This window comes from Lissotriton helveticus, chromosome 3_1 (assembly GCF_964261635.1).
Source record: "Lissotriton helveticus chromosome 3_1, aLisHel1.1, whole genome shotgun sequence".
In the NCBI taxonomy this organism is placed as follows: Eukaryota; Metazoa; Chordata; class Amphibia; order Caudata; family Salamandridae; genus Lissotriton; species Lissotriton helveticus.
Window position 1 is genome coordinate 968,020,437 of NC_136061.1, and position 18,431 is coordinate 968,038,867.

At 44.4% G+C, this 18,431-nt stretch overlaps 1 protein-coding gene across 1 annotated transcript in view; it reads left to right on the plus strand.

Moving 5' to 3' along the window:
- The window catches only part of LOC144824191 (transient receptor potential cation channel subfamily M member 8-like), a 242,788-nt gene that overhangs the window by 16,369 nt on the left and 207,988 nt on the right, over positions 1–18,431 (plus strand). The window contains exon 3 of the mRNA XM_078683347.1: positions 17,912–17,985. Within this exon, the coding sequence (XP_078539473.1) occupies positions 17,912–17,985 (74 nt within the window). The remainder of the gene's footprint in view (positions 1–17,911; positions 17,986–18,431) is intronic.

An 18,431-nucleotide genomic window follows, 5' to 3' on the forward strand; every position in this document is an offset into this window, starting at 1 on the left:
TGATGAGGAATATGGGGTGATTACTACCACAAGCAAGTGGATCTCTACCCACCTTGGGAATTACTGCAAATAATGCTTTGCTAGAAATAGGGCCTAGTGAGGCTGTCTAAACAGCCTCATGAAAGGCGGAATGTAGAGTATCAATTGTCTCTTCCCCAACCCTTTATAATATTCCAAAGGGAAACCATCTTCTCCCGGGGATTTGTGGTAAGGTCATTTGGCAAGTGCCGCAGCAATTTATTCTTTGGTAATGTCAACATTACGTAAATCTCTACCTTCTTCTGTGAGGTGTGGTAGGTCAATATCCGCAAACTAGGTGGGTAATTGGTCTTCAGTTGTAGGAGTCTCGGGAGTGTAAAGTTTCTCATAAAATGATGCAAACGTGTTTACTATGTCTTGTGGTTTAATGAGAATCACACCCGTTTCCGACCGAATGGCAGGGATAGCAATGGCTGCTTCTCGCTGTTTCAACTGTGCTGCAAGTAACCAACCTGCTTTCTCTCCCTGTTCATAATGCCTACCTTTTAGATGTTGAAGGGCATATTCAGCTTTGGAGGTATACAAATTATTGAGTGCCATTTTGGCTAGATCTAGGTGTCGGCGATTGGGCGCTGTGGGATTAGAGGAATATAGGTGAGTGAGTAGAAGAATTTGATCCTCAAGTTCAATATGAAAAATAAATGTTTTCTTATTGCCTTCAGACACGTCTCTCATTAATTGTCCATGAATAGTTGCTTTCTCAGACACACAAATGGTCTTAAAGGAATTGACTGATGATTTATTATTGATTAAGTAGTCAGAAAGATGAGAGCGCAGTTGGATCTTACCCTGGGCAGAGCGATATCCCTGGATGTTCATATGCCATGGTTTGCATCCTGGAGAAACTAAACTTATGTCAGGGGCTAGAAGATCCGGAGAGTTATCAGAGAGAGCAGCCTCTATTATATGGGATTTACTAGTGATTGCAACTACTGAGTGAGATATAAGAAAAGAGTCTATCCTGGATTGGGCGCCGTGGGCAGAGGATAGGAAGGTGTACTCCAGGTCCGTGGGGTGACAAAGGTGCCAATGATCCACCAGTCAATGATCAGATGTTATATCTCTCAGGAAGACTCTGTCTGATTCGTTACACCTGTTTAAAGGACCCGTTCTGTCTAAAACTGCATCACAAGCCAGATTCCAGGCCCCACCAATGATATAAGTGGATGCTCCAATTTCCACTAATAGGCGATTGAGACATTTAGCTCCAGTTGGAGCATATACTGAATCAACACAGATAGTTCTATCTCCAATTTAATGCTTAGCAAAGGCATGTCTACCGTCTGGGTCCACCCAGGTCTTGACGGTAGTGACAGGCAAGGATTTGTGCAAGAGAATTGCCACTCCATATTTTCATTGCTGATTCTCTTGAGAAGGAGACTGGGTCGTCAGTCCGCAATGAATGACTTTTTCCCACCCAATCTCGTTGTAGTTCGGAAGATTCCAGAACATCTAAGTGTGTCTCCTGTAAAAGGGCAATATCAACTCTTTTTATTCGTAAGTAAGAGAGTACTTTCTTTCGTTTAATATAATGCATGAGACCATTAACATTCCACAAGATAATTCGAAGTGGGTGAAAGGAAGAAAAGGAAGGAGTGACATTTGCTGCCATGAGTGCATTGAACTAATACGATGCCCGCCCCCTGGCTCGGGGGGAGCGTCTCCGAGCACAACGTCTGTAGACCAAAGGGTCTAATTCACTAAGTCAGTTTAATCCAAACATTTGTATGGTTCTTTAAAGCTTATTTATTCCTTAAACGCATTCAATTTTCATGGTTTCGTGAATCAACATAAAGTCTCTGTTTAGAGAAATTGATGGCATAGTTATAACCAATCCCGATGCATTTCGGGCTCCGCCCTTCTTCAGGGGATGGCTCTACAAACGGAAAATGAAAGAATCATGGTGTCGGTACATATACAGAATGGCAATGTAAATTGACAGGTGTCGGGTGATATACATGATAAGAAAAACATTAAACGTGTGATGAAATGGTGAATATGTACACAAACGACATCCCAGTAACAAAAGAAGAAAGTGTGCTTAAACTCATTCTTGCCCAAGTGGAACGTCAGAAAAAGGCTGCGGATATTTTGCAAGCATTACCACTAACTCGTGCGCGGGTGAGAGATCAAAGTGACAGTGCGCCTGGAAAACCACAAGCGGGTCCTATCGACCAATCGTAAACACCAGGGTTGTGCCCATAAATTATAACGGTGTCGGAGTCAACATCGTGCCGGCAGGGTACTCACGTTCAAACAACTATGCAGTGTCTCCGAGGAGTTCCAAAGCGTAAGGGTGAAACACACGCCAGGAGTGTTCACGGGCTCATTATGGAGTGTAAGAGTGAACATAGAAAAGGGTGTGGGAGACTAGCAAGATCGGAAGTCTGTGCAGAGAAAATGTAAGCGCCATCTTGGAACAGGTTGCGAGGCTCACAAAGCGATGAGCGAATGACTCAAACATACTAAACGAAGTGAAATCGATAGGGTGATGACAAGAGGTGAATGAAATAAAAGAAGATGGGAGTGAATTAAATATACTAAATAGGTTATATCATGCACATGCAAGATGTATTGATCACAGATAACATTGAAATTCCATCCTGTCGTTAAGACCATGCGGTATCATGGTGGACATGAAGCGGATCCAGAAGTTTTCGCGTTTCAGCAAGGTGTTTTTATTGTTCAAAGTCACCTGTACTTGCTCGAGTATTTGGAATTTTAGTTGAGCCACATTGTGTCTGTTCTCTTGGAAGTGTGTGGCAACACTGGATTTCAAGTTTTTAGTTCTGATATTGCTCTTGTGTTCGAGGATGCGAACACGTATCTTCCTTTCTGTGTGGCCGATGTAACATTTGCCACACGGGCATTTGAGTAGATATATGACATTGCTGCTGTTGCACGTGGCATTCACACGTAATTTTATGGGGTGACCCTTAAGTGGGTGGTTGGTGGTGTTCCCAGTGATACAGTTATTACAATTGCTGCAATTGTAACAGGGCCGTAGGCCGGTATAGGTGGTTTGGATGGTTGATGGTTTGTCTCTGTTGAGAATCTCTTTGAAGTTGCGGCCTCTGGTGAAGGCAAACATGGGCGGACTGTTAAATAGACCTTGGAAATCAGGTTCCATAGTTAAGATAGACCAGTGTTTGCGAATGATGTGTTGAAAAGTTTTGGAGAGGATTGAGTACTTGGAGACCACGACCATGCGGTTGGACTTAGCCTTGTGTTTAGGGAGTAGGAGAGTGCTCCTCATCATTGTTTCACTTCTCTCCATGGCCATGTCAAGAATCGGTGGCGGATAGCCCCGTGCTTTAAGTTTCTCCAACAGTTTCCTCATTTCTTGTTTGCAGTCCTCTGATCTTGATACTATGCGTTTCACCCGTAGAGCTTGGGCGAATGGTAAGTTGTTCTTTAGTTGCCAGGGGTGAAAACTGGTGTAGTGCAACGTAGAGTTGCGGTCTGTAGGTTTGCGATATAAGCTGGTGTGCCATTGATTTCGTTCTCTCAGGATTTCCACATCAAGGTAATGTACACAGTTGTCGTTGTATTCCCAGGTGAATTGTATTCTGTTGTTGATGTTGTTCCATGTCTGAAGGAATTCAGTTAAGGATTCAGCTGTACCACTCCATAATAAAAAAATGTCATCGATGTAACGCAAGTATAACTTGCCATGTACATGCCATTTCGTCTGGTTGACGATGTGTGTTTCCTCAAATTGCTTCATGAAGATATTCGCGTAGCAGGGAGCTGCGCAATTTCCCATGGCCGTACCATTTAACTGGTGTATCCATTTGTCATGTGTTGTGAAATAGCTATGATAAAGTGTAAATAAGGTCAATTCCATTAAAAACACTTTCAAGTCCTGGTCTAATTCAGAAGTCATAAGAGCATGTTCCACAGCTTCAATGCCCCAGTCGTGGGGAATAGAGGTATACAAGGCACAGACATCTACTGTGCACATGATCAAAGTGGAGTCTTTGAATTCATCCATAGTTGGTGTCAATTTCAGCAAAAAGTCTGTGGTATCTCGTACATGTGATTTGGTGTTTAGAACAAATGGTTGGAGGTACCTGTCTAGGAATTTTCCGGTATTCTCATGTAAACTGTCCTTAGTAGATACGATAGGGCGGAAAGGAGGTCTGGTCGGATGCTTGTGAATTTTCGGAAGCATATGTAGCACTGGAGGTTTCGGATTATTGGGTGTCAGATAGCATCGTGTTTTATCGTCAATAGTGCCATTATCAAAAGCCTTATTAATGATTGCAATCAAATTCTTGGTGTATTCAACAGTAGGATCCCCGGGCAGGACATCGTAGATGTTAGTGTCCATAATGTGCATTTCAATTTGTTCCTCATAATAGCTGGTGTCCATGACAACCAGTGCGCCACCTTTATCTGCGTTCTGGCAAGTGATGAGAGGATTATTGGCCAACTTCTGTAAGATGTTTCTCTCCTTACAAGTGACGTTTCCATGTTTTATGGGACGTTGAAATGGGAGTTTAGTAATTTCTTGCTTGACTAAGTTCTCAAATGAATCAATGATCTTGTGGCTAGAAGGAGCCATAAATGCATTTTTTAGAACCGGGCCAGGATCAACAACCCGATCCCGGGGGGGCAAGACCCGCCGTGGTAACAGAAAAAGAACAGACACCGCCGCTGGGCAAGAACAAACGCAACAGAAAGATAAGATGATGGTGGAAGAAAACTTGGTCATCAACATTTCCTCGACGCCTTTATCCAGGGAAGAAATTGCAACCTTGCAAAAGGGACAATCCTTTGTCCCCACTACCCGAACCAATACCCTTGAGCTGGAAGTCAGTACATTCAAATTGTTACGCAACATGAGGTTGAGACACTTCTTTCAGAATGTGTGCCCTGCACCACCCCAAACGGATGACATGCTTAGAGGGCTTCGGCCCCACAGTACATTTATGGCTCCTTCTAGCCACAAGATCATTGATTCATTTGAGAACTTAGTCAAGCAAGAAATTACTAAACTCCCATTTCAACGTCCCATAAAACATGGAAACGTCACTTGTAAGGAGAGAAACATCTTACAGAAGTTGGCCAATAATCCTCTCATCACTTGCCAGAACGCAGATAAAGGTGGCGCACTGGTTGTCATGGACACCAGCTATTATGAGGAACAAATTGAAATGCACATCATGGACACTAACATCTACGATGTCCTGCCCCGGGATCCTACTGTTGAATACACCAAGAATTTGATTGCAATCATTAATAAGGCTTTTGATAATGGCACTATTGACGATAAAACACGACGCTATCTGACACCCAATAATCCGAAACCTCCAGTGCTACATATGCTTCCGAAAATTCACAAGCATCCGACCAGACCTCCTTTCCGCCCTATCGTATCTACTAAGGACAGTTTACATGAGAATACCGGAAAATTCCTAGACAGGTACCTCCAACCATTTGTTCTAAACACCAAATCACATGTACGAGATACCACAGACTTTTTGCTGAAATTGACACCAACTATGGATGAATTCAAAGACTCCACTTTGATCATGTGCACAGTAGATGTCTGTGCCTTGTATACCTCTATTCCCCACGACTGGGGCATTGAAGCTGTGGAACATGCTCTTATGACTTCTGAATTAGACCAGGACTTGAAAGTGTTTTTAATGGAATTGACCTTATTTACACTTTATCATAGCTATTTCACAACACATGACAAATGGATACACCAGTTAAATGGTACGGCCATGGGAAATTGCGCAGCTCCCTGCTACGCGAATATCTTCATGAAGCAATTTGAGGAAACACACATCGTCAACCAGACGAAATGGCATGAACATGGCAAGTTATACTTGCGTTACATCGATGACATTTTTTTATTATGGAGTGGTACAGCTGAATCCTTAACTGAATTCCTACAGACATGGAACAACATCAACAACAGAATACAATTCACCTGGGAATACAACGACAACTGTGTACATTACCTTGATGTGGAAATCCTGAGAGAACGAAATCAATGGCACACCAGCTTATATCGCAAACCTACAGACCGCAACTCTACGTTGCACTACACCAGTTTTCACCCCTGGCAACTAAAGAACAACTTACCATTCGCCCAAGCTCTACGGGTGAAACGCATAGTATCAAGATCAGAGGACTGCAAACAAGAAATGAGGAAACTGTTGGAGAAACTTAAAGCACGGGGCTATCCGCCACCGATTCTTGACATGGCCATGGAGAGAAGTGAAACAATGATGAGGAGCACTCTCCTACTCCCTAAACACAAGGCTAAGTCCAACCGCATGGTCGTGGTCTCCAAGTACTCAATCCTCTCCAAAACTTTTCAACACATCATTCGCAAACACTGGTCTATCTTAACTATGGAACCTGATTTCCAAGGTCTATTTAACAGTCCGCCCATGTTTGCCTTCACCAGAGGCCGCAACTTCAAAGAGATTCTCAACAGAGACAAACCATCAACCATCCAAACCACCTATACCGGCCTACGGCCCTGTTACAATTGCAGCAATTGTAATAACTGTATCACTGGGAACACCACCAACCACCCACTTAAGGGTCACCCCATAAAATTACGTGTGAATGCCACGTGCAACAGCAGCAATGTCATATATCTACTCAAATGCCCGTGTGGCAAATGTTACATCGGCCACACAGAAAGGAAGATACGTGTTCGCATCCTCGAACACAAGAGCAATATCAGAACTAAAAACTTGAAATCCAGTGTTGCCACACACTTCCAAGAGAACAGACACAATGTGGCTCAACTAAAATTCCAAATACTCGAGCAAGTACAGGTGACTTTGAACAATAAAAACACCTTGCTGAAACGCGAAAACTTCTGGATCCGCTTCATGTCCACCATGATACCGCATGGTCTTAACGACAGGATGGAATTTCAATGTTATCTGTGATCAATACATCTTGCATGTGCATGATATAACCTATTTAGTATATTTAATTCACTCCCATCTTCTTTTATTTCATTCACCTCTTGTCATCACCCTATCGATTTCACTTCGTTTAGTATGTTTGAGTCATTCGCTCATCGCTTTGTGAGCCTCGCAACCTGTTCCAAGATGGCGCTTACATTTTCTCTGCACAGACTTCCGATCTTGCTAGTCTCCCACACCCTTTTCTATGTTCACTCTTACACTCCATAATGAGCCCGTGAACACTCCTGGCGTGTGTTTCACCCTTACGCTTTGGAACTCCTCGGAGACACTGCATAGTTGTTTGAACGTGAGTACCCTGCCGGCACGATGTTGACTCCGACACCGTTATAATTTATGGGCACAACCCTGGTGTTTACGATTGGTCGATAGGACCCGCTTGTGGTTTTCCAGGCGCACTGTCACTTTGATCTCTCACCCGCGCACGAGTTAGTGGTAATGCTTGCAAAATATCCGCAGCCTTTTTCTGACGTTCCACTTGGGCAAGAATGAGTTTAAGCACACTTTCTTCTTTTGTTACTGGGATGTCGTTTGTGTACATATTCACCATTTCATCACACGTTTAATGTTTTTCTTATCATGTATATCACCCGACACCTGTCAATTTACATTGCCATTCTGTATATGTACCGACACCATGATTCTTTCATTTTCCGTTTGTAGAGCCATCCCCTGAAGAAGGGCGGAGCCCGAAATGCATCGGGATTGGTTATAACTATGCCATCAATTTCTCTAAACAGAGACTTTATGTTGATTCACGAAACCATGAAAATTGAATGCGTTTAAGGAATAAATAAGCTTTAAAGAACCATACAAATGTTTGGATTAAACTGACTTAGTGAATTAGACCCTTTGGTCTACAGACGTTGTGCTCGGAGACGCTCCCCCCGAGCCAGGGGGCGGGCATCGTATTAGTTCTTGTGAATTCACGCTGTCAGGCCAGGCAGCGTTGTTCTCTGAAGCACACAACAGAACTTGAACTCACACTATATCGAGGATTATTGTTTGGGCTGTGCGAGTTCCATCTATCACATGAGTGCATTGAAACCAGGAGAGTTATTTTTTTAATTAGTTGATAGAAGGAAAGAGAAATGGTAGATTATAGAGGAAAAGGCGAAGAAGGAAGTAGGATAGAGAGGAAAAGCTGCGCAGGTAAGGAGAGTGTTTGAGAGATAAATGTGGTTAGACATAAGGGAGAAAATGTATGTAAGGGGAGAAGGGTGGAAGAAAGGAAAGGATAAGAGAAGGAAGAAAGCTCTGGACAAGAAAAGAGGACCAAGAATGAGGGTAATATCCTAGAAAGACTAGAGGGAAGGTAAGGAAGATAGCAATAGAAAGAAAGAGAGAAATCGCAAAAGCGCTTGTGCAGAAAGGGTACAGCACTGGGGATAGGACTTCTCTCTGCGGGTCTAAAATTTCGGGCTATGCGCATCAGAGGAGCTCCATCCAGCCACAAGACCAATAGAATAATACAAAAAATAGAAACAACACACCTATGCATTATTTAGGTTGCGGGTATGAAAATACTCTGGTTTTCAATTATTCAGCTTATAATGTAAAGAATAGGCTAAGAAGTCAAAGAGACAGGGGAAGAGATAAACATCAGAAAAGTGCTGTATTAAAAGGGGAAGAAGAGATCAAGGAAAAAAGGGAAAAGAAAAGGAGATAAACAAAGATAAGGGAAATAAAGGGAGATAAAGGGAGATAAAAAGAGATATAGAAGAAGGCCTGTGCCATAGAAAATGTATCTTATATGGAGAACAATTAAACAGGTTCTATATGACATTAATGACAATTAAATATTAATATAGTTAAATATTATCATAGTAAATATTATGACACTTAAATATTATAATAGTCAAATATTATCATAAATACTTCTTAGAAGAAGAGAGTAGAGAGTATGCAAAAAGAAATCAAAAGAAAGAGAACATTTTGTAGTATAGAATGTATAACATTTGAGCAGGAATTCAAGTATATAGTCACATTCTTAATTAATTTCATATCAAATGTAGCGATACGAAGAGTATAACCAAGTAAAATCTTTGCATAACAGTATGAGAATAGTTCAACTTTATCATATGTGCATGTTAGCAGAGAGAAGAGGGAGGGGAAGCTTCGGGAAAGGGACTAGAGTAAAATAGGGACATTATAAAGCAAGTAATGCATAACAGAATAAGTATGTATTCAGGTACTCGTCCAATCGTGGCTTCGGTAGACAATAAGGTAGTATCCTTCCATCAGCTCTTCAATATTAATCAGTTAAATAGTGAGTCAAAATTCAGGAAACTCCCACTTCAGATGATGAAGGGGACTTTAAAGGAGAGTTTAATTTGTCCCTGTCTCTTACCTGCGTTAGAGCAGCTACTGCTTGAAGGACCTGTGCTCAATCTCTCAGGGAGTGTGCATGTCGGTCTTGGGCTCTTCCCCTACTTTGGGACGGACCTGGGTTACGTTGAGTTCCACCAGAATCATCTTAGAGTTCAGTGAAGGAAGTAGAGATTGAAGCGCAGGTATAGAAACAGCACAATCCATATTTTGAGAAGTAAGATTGTCTAATAATTGTTGGAGATCTTCTGGATTAAATAATTCTTTGGAGATGCCATCCTTAGTAATCCGCAGACGTGCTGGTTCAAAGAGGCCATATTTGATGTCTAGTTCGAAAAGAGAGAAAGGCTTTGTGGCGTTCATTTGTTTCTCTTGAAAAGTCCACTGCCACTCGAATCTCATGACCCTCTAATGTGTAGTGGACTATGAGCACGAGCCGCAGTGATTCATTGGCGTGTCGCAGAAAGCAAACAATAAGTGTGTGTGGTGGTACGTTTTTGCCCCCTTTGAAAGGACCAATGTGAAGTGCTCTTTGCATCTCAAAATGGCAGGTCGAAAGTAAGACCTGTGATCTTTGGGAGAGTTGTTCTGAGAAAGGATTTGGCGTCTGATCCTTCTATTTTTTGCAGAAAACTAAAGAAGCGCACATTGTCCCAACGATTTCTGTGTTCCAAGTCTATACGTTTGCTCCTAAGGAAAAGAAGTACTTGGTCCATGTCTGCTATACTATTAAGGCGGTTCTCAACTGCAACAACCCGTTCAGTATGACCATCAAACCGGCTCTGGAATCCAGCGATGTCTGCGCATATGGATTTAGTCTCAGCCGTAAGAGCAGATATGGACGTCTCCATTCCCTCCAAGCGTCGTCCTACTGCAGAGATTTCCTGGAGTATCAGCTCCATAGTAGTGTCTGGTGCAGTTGCCATCATAGCGTTAGATGATTTCTGAGTCGAGGAAGTGATATTCCAAACTTCTGAGTCGGAGTGGCCCTGATTTAGAGCTTCAGAATAGAGGGGATGTTTTGCGGATTTACCAGCCGCTTTACCAGAAGGCATTCCCAGCTGTTCCTGTTTTAGATCCTCTAACAGGTAAGTGATTGTCTTATCCGGGGCCTTCAATGCAGTAGATGATAAATGTGGATATTCGTGGTGCAAACGAAGGAGAGAATGTTAGTCAGTCACTGTGCCAAAAAAAGGTTGAGTGCACCCAATAAGTATAAAAGACACGAGAAAAGACCTCCTTCTAAAGATATCAAAACAGCCTGTATTTTCCTCAGGAGTGTGTATGATTGATTTCAGTATTATCTAGGCTAAAGAAACATAGAATAAAGGTGAGACCTTCAGTAGTAGGGACTGTTGAAAGGTAGCGAAGAATAGTTCCTGGAGAGAGTCAGGCCATATCTTTGTACTCTTCTTACGCCATAGAGCTGTTTTTATTATCAGATATTTACGCCATTGATGGGTAGATCATCAGTAAAAGTAGCTTTTCATGTAGCTGCCAAGAGTTTGCAACACTTTATGGCATCTGACCCGGTCTGTTGTTCTGACTGAAGCAGAAGATATACCAAGGACACCGCGCTTTGTTTGCAATTATCAATGCAGCACTCCTGTCACCTGATACTGAGGAAGAACACAGCAGAAGCGAGTCACTGAGCTGACATGTTACTTCTTCATCATTGAAGCAGCGCACTCCCCTCACCTGACATCGAGGAGAACTGCCCAAAAGAAAAGCGTCCAAAAATACGAGTGCCACTTCGAAGTCGTACGTCTTTGCCTGACCAAGAACATGAAGCAGCAGCAAGGAACACAAACCCGCCTCAGACGCTCCTGTCACACGACAGCAGCGCACCTCATTCAACTGGATACACTACCTGGGCCATAAGATCTGTTCATCTCTAGAACTAATAGCGGAACGCAAATATATAGACCTTCACAGATGGTAGATGGGCAGCCTGTCTTGAGTGGGCTGGATTGCAGCCATCAAAATGATCCTTCTCCCTAGTATCCTCTATGTCATGGGTACTCACAAACTTTCTCTCGGGGGCCAAATTTACAGTTTGGTTTGTGTCCGAGGGCCGCATCGGTGGGGGGCGGGGTCAGTGGGGGAGGGGGAGGGGCTAGAGCAACAACATAAAACTGACCATGCGGTTGATCACAGGTCCCTGCAGCGGACGCCTTCGTTCACTGAGCCGTCCCGGCATACACACATCTCTCTCTCTCTTTCTCTCTCGGTCTCCCTCCCTCTCTCTAGCTCTCTCCCTCTCTCTCTCTAGCTCTCTCTCCCTCTCTCCCTCCCTCTCTCCTGTCTTCCTCTGTCTCACTCTGACTGTCTCACTCCCTCTCTCACTCCCTCTCTCTCTCCCTCCCTCTCTCTCTCCTCCCTCTCCATCTCCCTCCCTTTCCCTCCCTCACTCACTCTCCGTCTCACTCCCTTTTACTCCCTTTCCCTCCCTCTCCCTCCATTTCCCTTCCTTTCCCTCCCTCTCCCTCCCTCTCACTCCCTATCAGTCTCCCTCCCTTTCACTCCCTCTCACTCCCTCTCACTCCCTCTCTGTCTCCCTCCCTTTCCCTCCCTCTCCCTCCCTCTCCGTCTCCCTCCCTTTCACTCCCTCTCCGTCTCCCTCCCTTACCCTCCCTCTCACTCCCTCTCTGTCTGCCTCCCGTTACCTCCCTCTCCCTCCATTTCCCTCCCTTTCCCTCCATCTCACTCCCCATCAGTCTCCCTCCCTTTCCCTCCATCTCACTCCCCATCAGTCTCCCTCCCTTTCCCTCCAACTCATTCCCCATCAGTCTCCCTCCCTTTCCCCCCCTTTCCCTCCATCTCACTCCCTATCAGTCTCCCTCCCTTTCCCTCCCTCTCACTCCCTTTCCGTCTCCCTCCCTTTCCGTCTCCCTGCCTATCCCTCCCTCTCTGTCTCCGTCTCACTCCCTCTCCCTCCCTGTCCGTCTCACTCCCTCTCCGTCTCACTCACTCCCTCTCCCTCCCTCTCCCACTCACTCCCTCTCCCACTCACTCACACTCACTCACTCCCTCTCACTCACTCACTCTCACTCTCACTCACTCATTTACTCCCTCTCACTCCCTCTCACTCACTCTCACTCACTCACTCTCACACACTCCCTCACTCTCACTCCCTCACTCTCACTCCTTCTCACTCACTCCCTCTCACTCACTCCCTCTCACTCACTCCCTCTCTCTCACTCCCTCTCTCTCACTCCCTCTCTCTCACTCCCTCTCTCTCACTCCCTCTCTCTCTCCCTCCCTCTCTCCCTCCCTCTCCGTTTCCCTCCCTTTCCCTCCCTCATTCACCCTCTCTCACTCACTACCTCTCACTCCCTCCCTCTCACTCACTCCCTCCCACTCACTCACTCACTCACTCCCTCCCTCTCACTCACTCACTCCCTCCCTCTCACTCTCGCTCACTCACTCCCTCCCTCTCACTCCCTCTCACTCACTCCCTCTCACTCACTCCCTCCCTCCCACTCACTCACCCTCACTCACTCCCTCCCTCTCACTCACTTCCTCCGTCTCACTCCTGCTCACTCACTCTCACTCACTCTCACTCTCACTCACTCTCACTCACTCACTCCCTCTCACTCTCACTCCTTCTCACTCCCTCTCCGTCTCCCTCCCCCTCCCCCTCCCTTTCCCTCCCACTCCCTCTGTCACCCTCTGTCATCTCACCCTGCCTGTGTGCCAGCCGGGGCACACACACACTCACAGCCCCCCCGAGCACTTCACAGGTCTTTAAAAGACAATTTGCATGTTAATGAGGCCTTTGTATTTCACCTCTTCTTAGGCCCCTGCAGCTTTACTCTGGCCATTGCTAGGATCGCCCGGCCGGCAGCCCCCACAGAGCAGCAGAGTCTCTAGCGCTGCTGCAGACACTTAAAAGAAAACTCGTAAAACACAGGTATGATGTCTCGGGGGTCCGCGGGCCGCCAGGGAAGGCTTGCCGGGCCGCCCCGGCCCGCGGGCCGTACTATGAGTACCCCTGCTCTATGTCATGCAGACCCTTACTCTGCAGCCTCCGCATTATCTCCTCACAAAATTTCAACAACAGAATGAGGCCTCTGTATGGGGAGGAAAAGGCCGCATATGGCATGGTCTCAAGCGTACCTTTCTATTGTCGGCTGTGGCCTTGGCCTTCCAAATGTAGCTAACTACTATTTGGCAGTTATGTTATGTTAACTGGTGTTTTGTTGAGCACTCAGCTACTCAAGCAGAGTGTCCCGGCGCTATCAGACCCAGCACAGCATAACCCCGACGGAGAGGGGAGATTATTGGCGGAACAGCCACGTTTTGAGCTCTTTTGTAAAGGACAGTAAGTTCTCACGCTTTTTTAATGACAGTGGAAGGGCATTCCAGGCCCGGGGCGCCAGATATTTAAAAGATCGACCTCCGGTCCGAGCACGCCTAATTGCCGGGACTGTGGTCAGTGACAATGACGCAGAGCGTAAGGCTCTAGACGGATGGTGAAAACCAATTCTCTTCCTTAGGTAAAGTGCCTTAAACGCGGTGGTGAGAGCCTTAAACTCAATGCGTTTCCGAATTGGCAACCAGTGGAGAGACTTCAGCAAACCCGCAGAATGGGAACTACGGCTGAGGCCAAAAATTGCCCGTGCCGCCGAGTTCTGCACTACCTGCAAACGCGATAGAAGGTACTCAGGAAGACCAAGGTAGAGCACGTTAGCATAGTCAAGCCTTGATCCCACCAAGGCTTGTACCGTGGTTTTCCTGTGGGCAATGGAAAGGAAAGGGAGGAATTTCCTTAGCGTTTTTAGTATCCCAAAGCACTGTCCAACCAGGCCCAGAATCTGTGGTTTAAGAGTAAGACAGTTGTCCATCTTAGCAGTCCAACTGTGATACACATTAGAATGGAACCGGCCAGCATCAGAGAAACACTGCTGTATCAAGGACCAGACGGTGGCTGGTATACATATCTGGAAGTCGCCCTGGCTAGCCAAACACCACCAGCCTTGGGGTGTATTCTCCTCCCTGGTCTCCAGGCCCACATTGCAAGCGTGGGACAGGACAGCTAAATCTAGAGGATGAACTACCTATCCCTCCCCACTTACCATTGGTAACCCAGTACCAGATTTCCTCCCCATGCAAAAGGGTAATGACTTCCTTACCTGGCAAAAGCCAACTGCAAATAGTTCAGAGGCCTCTATCACCACCAGGGCCTCATGGATTTCAAACAACTCCAACAAAAGTTCCACGTGCCAGAGTTCAAGCTGTGGCGGTACCTGCACATCTACCACTGTGCCTGAGGAGTGGTCGATATATGTTACAGCGCTAGAACCTCAGCGTCCAGTGCAGCAGGAAAGGAAAGGATGCTGAAACTCACCAAATACTGGTGCTATGCCCCCACTCGTTTAGCCCAGTGACGGACCTCAGCATCAGGCCTGTGCTGGGGTGTGGCGAACCAGGCCCACTGATACACTTCCTAATGTGATGCCTGAAGCTTAAAAGGTACTGGGTGTCAGTGCCACAGGATATCAATGAAATGTTAACTACCGCCCTTCCAATGTTTCCAACCTATATTTTACTCGGCCTCCCCAATAAACTGGTGTATCCCCTGAGGTTGCACAAAGGTCGGGCAATCACACTGGCACTGTGTACAGCCAAACAAATCATAACAGTACAGTGGGGCACGGATAAAGTACCACAGCACATGGTTGTGATACACAGGTTGTTGGATTTGGAGCATGTCAACCCCAAAGGATGAGAGCCCACACAATTTAAAGAAAAACCTACACAGGAAAATGATGAAAGTCAAAACCATGAAGGTTTATTCAACTTTAGGAATCATTACCGAAAGCAAAAAGATAGTGGGTTGGTCAATTTAAATCAGCATCAATATAATTCATAAAAAGCAAGAGGTTTCAAATTAAGGTCAACCTCTAGAATAAATTAATAGCTTGGATCAAAATGTAATAACAGACTGTCATAAAATCTACCTTCATTAAAGTGAGCAAAAGGTCTTTAAATTCTCTAAGTACAAGATCAGCACAAGGACCGACATGAAGTCTGACTCTGGATAAGATGCAAAAAGCTCTGTCACACATCCCAAAACAAGCAGATTTTATAGGTTTTCAGGAGTAAGAAATCACTTTCTCCGTATAGTGTGAAATGGCAGCATGGGCTGAACTAATAAAGTTACATGACAGACAGAACCCAATCCAAATTTCAGAACTTGTGTTACATAAAGCAGGATCACTCTAGAAACCCACCTAACATTAATAAGCAGGTATTCCCTTTTACCTACATACAAGGGGAAATTACATTTCACTACTAAACAATAAATCATTTTATATGAATAAACAAACAGTTCCATCTGCTAGCAGTAACAGCCTTCATTATTTGCAACATTATGAGAACATGGCATACATGGTTTGCTTCGAAGCACAAGATAGTTACAGTACATGAAGCTTCACCACAAAACAGATTCCATTTGGACTTTTTTGTGAACAGCAAATCACTCTATAGAGAACATGCAGGCAGAAAACTTTCCATTGCTAATTTAAACACAAACAAATACATTTTAGACGTTTGATTAGTAAATCAGCTCTAACAGTTGCACGAGGAATGGGACCTTACTCAGAAGGGAAGCATGAGGTTATATTTGGTACTGTGAAGGTGCTGAAATCACCTCTAGAAAGAGTCATGTAGATTTTCCCATCTTGCTGCCTCGTCATTCTAGATCTATTCTAATTTCACCTCTGCACATAGAAGTTACAGGACACCATCTGCCATTCCTCTGCTTCCTACATCAGCAGGAAGAGCATGCCTTGGCTTCCAGGCCATGGTACTGTTGCTTTTCTGCCCCACGAACCATCAACAGCCCTTCGAACTGCCCTCCCTGGAGCCCTTGTCATAGTCAAGTCAAGTCAAGTCAATAGCACTTTATTTCGATTAATAAAAATCATAAAAGCGATCACACAATAATATTACACACAAAATTGATAAAAAACACATAAAAAGAGATATAATCTTACATGGTATACGGTATTGTACATGATAAAAAGACATAAAATCGAGTGCTGGTGATGCGGTCAACCACAGATAAAAAATCTCATAATTCATTAACAGAGGGATATAATCTGTACGTTGAAAAAAAGGGGTATAATCAGATCTCCAATTGCATAAGGGCATACCTCCTATTCTTATTACGTACAGCAGCCACCAGAAAGCTTGCAACCCCAAACATCACCCTCGGTGTACTTAACATTTGTAAGAACATCAGTGCTGGTTTAACCTGTGTGAATCCCGCTTCTCTAAGTATAGGCAGTAAATGTCGCTTCCTGATATCCGAAAAGTACTGGCAAAACATGATAAAGTGCAAAAGGCTTTGGGGGGAGACACTATCACAGCTACAAGGAGGTGTAAGGTCTGGTTTCCCCCACACACAAGAGATACCCAAAGTGTATTGAACAATGCTCAGTCTAAATCTGATCAGGAGATGTCTATGCTGTGGGATGGAAACAATTCTGAGGTATGGTTCTATTTGTGAAGTAGTTTTCAGAACATAATTTGCTCTCACAAGGGGTTTACACATTTCCAGCTGTTCTCGTTCTTGCTCTACCATCCTCAAAAAGTTTGTCTTCACCCACTTCAAATCATTTTTTTGCAACAAGTGCGGGGAATGAAAAAGCTCTTGTCGTCCCAGTTTGGCAAAGACATCTCTTATATAGCATAGCCAGGGTATTTTATTTGCTTTATCAAGTGCCATTACATCTTTTAGGATGGCATGGTTCAGTGAGATCTCCTTGTTGGTCCATGTCTTAACCCAACACGCTATAGGGGCTAAGTGAATAAGGTCGGAGATGGAGCTCAGTCCCAACTCGGTATGAATAGTATAAACAGGCGTTGATTGGGGAACTGCTAAGAGATTCCTTAAAAACTTATTCTCAATTTTTTGCAGTTTTTCCTGTTGCAAATATCCCCATAATGAAGCCCCATACAGTGCAATAGATATACATTTTGATTTATAGATGGATAAGAGTGCCTCCATAGGCCTGGATCTTAACCGCTTAACAAAGTCCATTAAAGCAGATGATGATCTGGCAACTGCAAGGCATTTTAGCATTAATTTGGGGGGGCCCAGCTTCCCTTTAGATCAAAAATTACACCAAGGTACGTAAACACGGGGACAATTGACAAGGCAACACCATTACAAGAGAAAGACTGTATTCTATATGTATTTGGGCGCTTTCCAACCACCATGACGTGGGACTTTTTACTGTTCACACTCAGATCTAACGATTCCATGAAGCCACCCTTGTCATAGTCTATGGTTCCAGGTGTCCCCAGATCTAACCTGGCACCATCTCCTTGTAAGGAGACCTGCTGCGTCTCCAGTAATGCACCCTAGACTGAGAATGCCCAGACGTTCCTATGCAAGAGATGCAAACTCCTAGGTTCTTCTAATACACTATACTCTCCAGGAGAATAGGGTGTGAGAGACAAAGTAAATGAGTGGGAGACGACTAGCGCTGCAAAAGGATTTTATCTTGCTTGCGTCTGTTTAAGTCACCCAATTTTCATGTTCACAATATAACTTTCATTTTCATTCCAAGGCTTCTGTGGCATTCATTCAAGAGAAGTTCAAGAAGCGGGACTGCATCTCCTACACAAAAGACCCCAAGTCAAAGTATGTATTTTCAGCATATCAATCTGCCGTTCTCTGTGAAGTTATGTATGGATGTTTATTACCCTAGGAGAAGTGACATTTTGAGTCCCTTCTTCGCCATACGTTTGCTCTGTGTAGGGTAATATGCAGTCTTTCTTTGTAGGTTTCATAGCCAACCTCTGATACTTGTCTTGATCTAGAACCAGCTGTTATTATTTCTCATTATAAAAGGATTTAAGTCACAAACGCTTTGCAAATAGCGCTTTATGGCCAGGGATGAAAATCATAGGGTACTAATTACTAAAGATGTGTTGGGCTCCTCCTAATACATCTCCTCTCCTGTAGATGTGATATCTAGTTCTAAATGTGCTAATGGGATTCTTTTGCCTGAAATTCCTAGTTGTAAAGCAGTGAGCTGTTGGTCCCTTCTTACCTCGATTCTCAATTTGCCTCTTGACCACATTTTT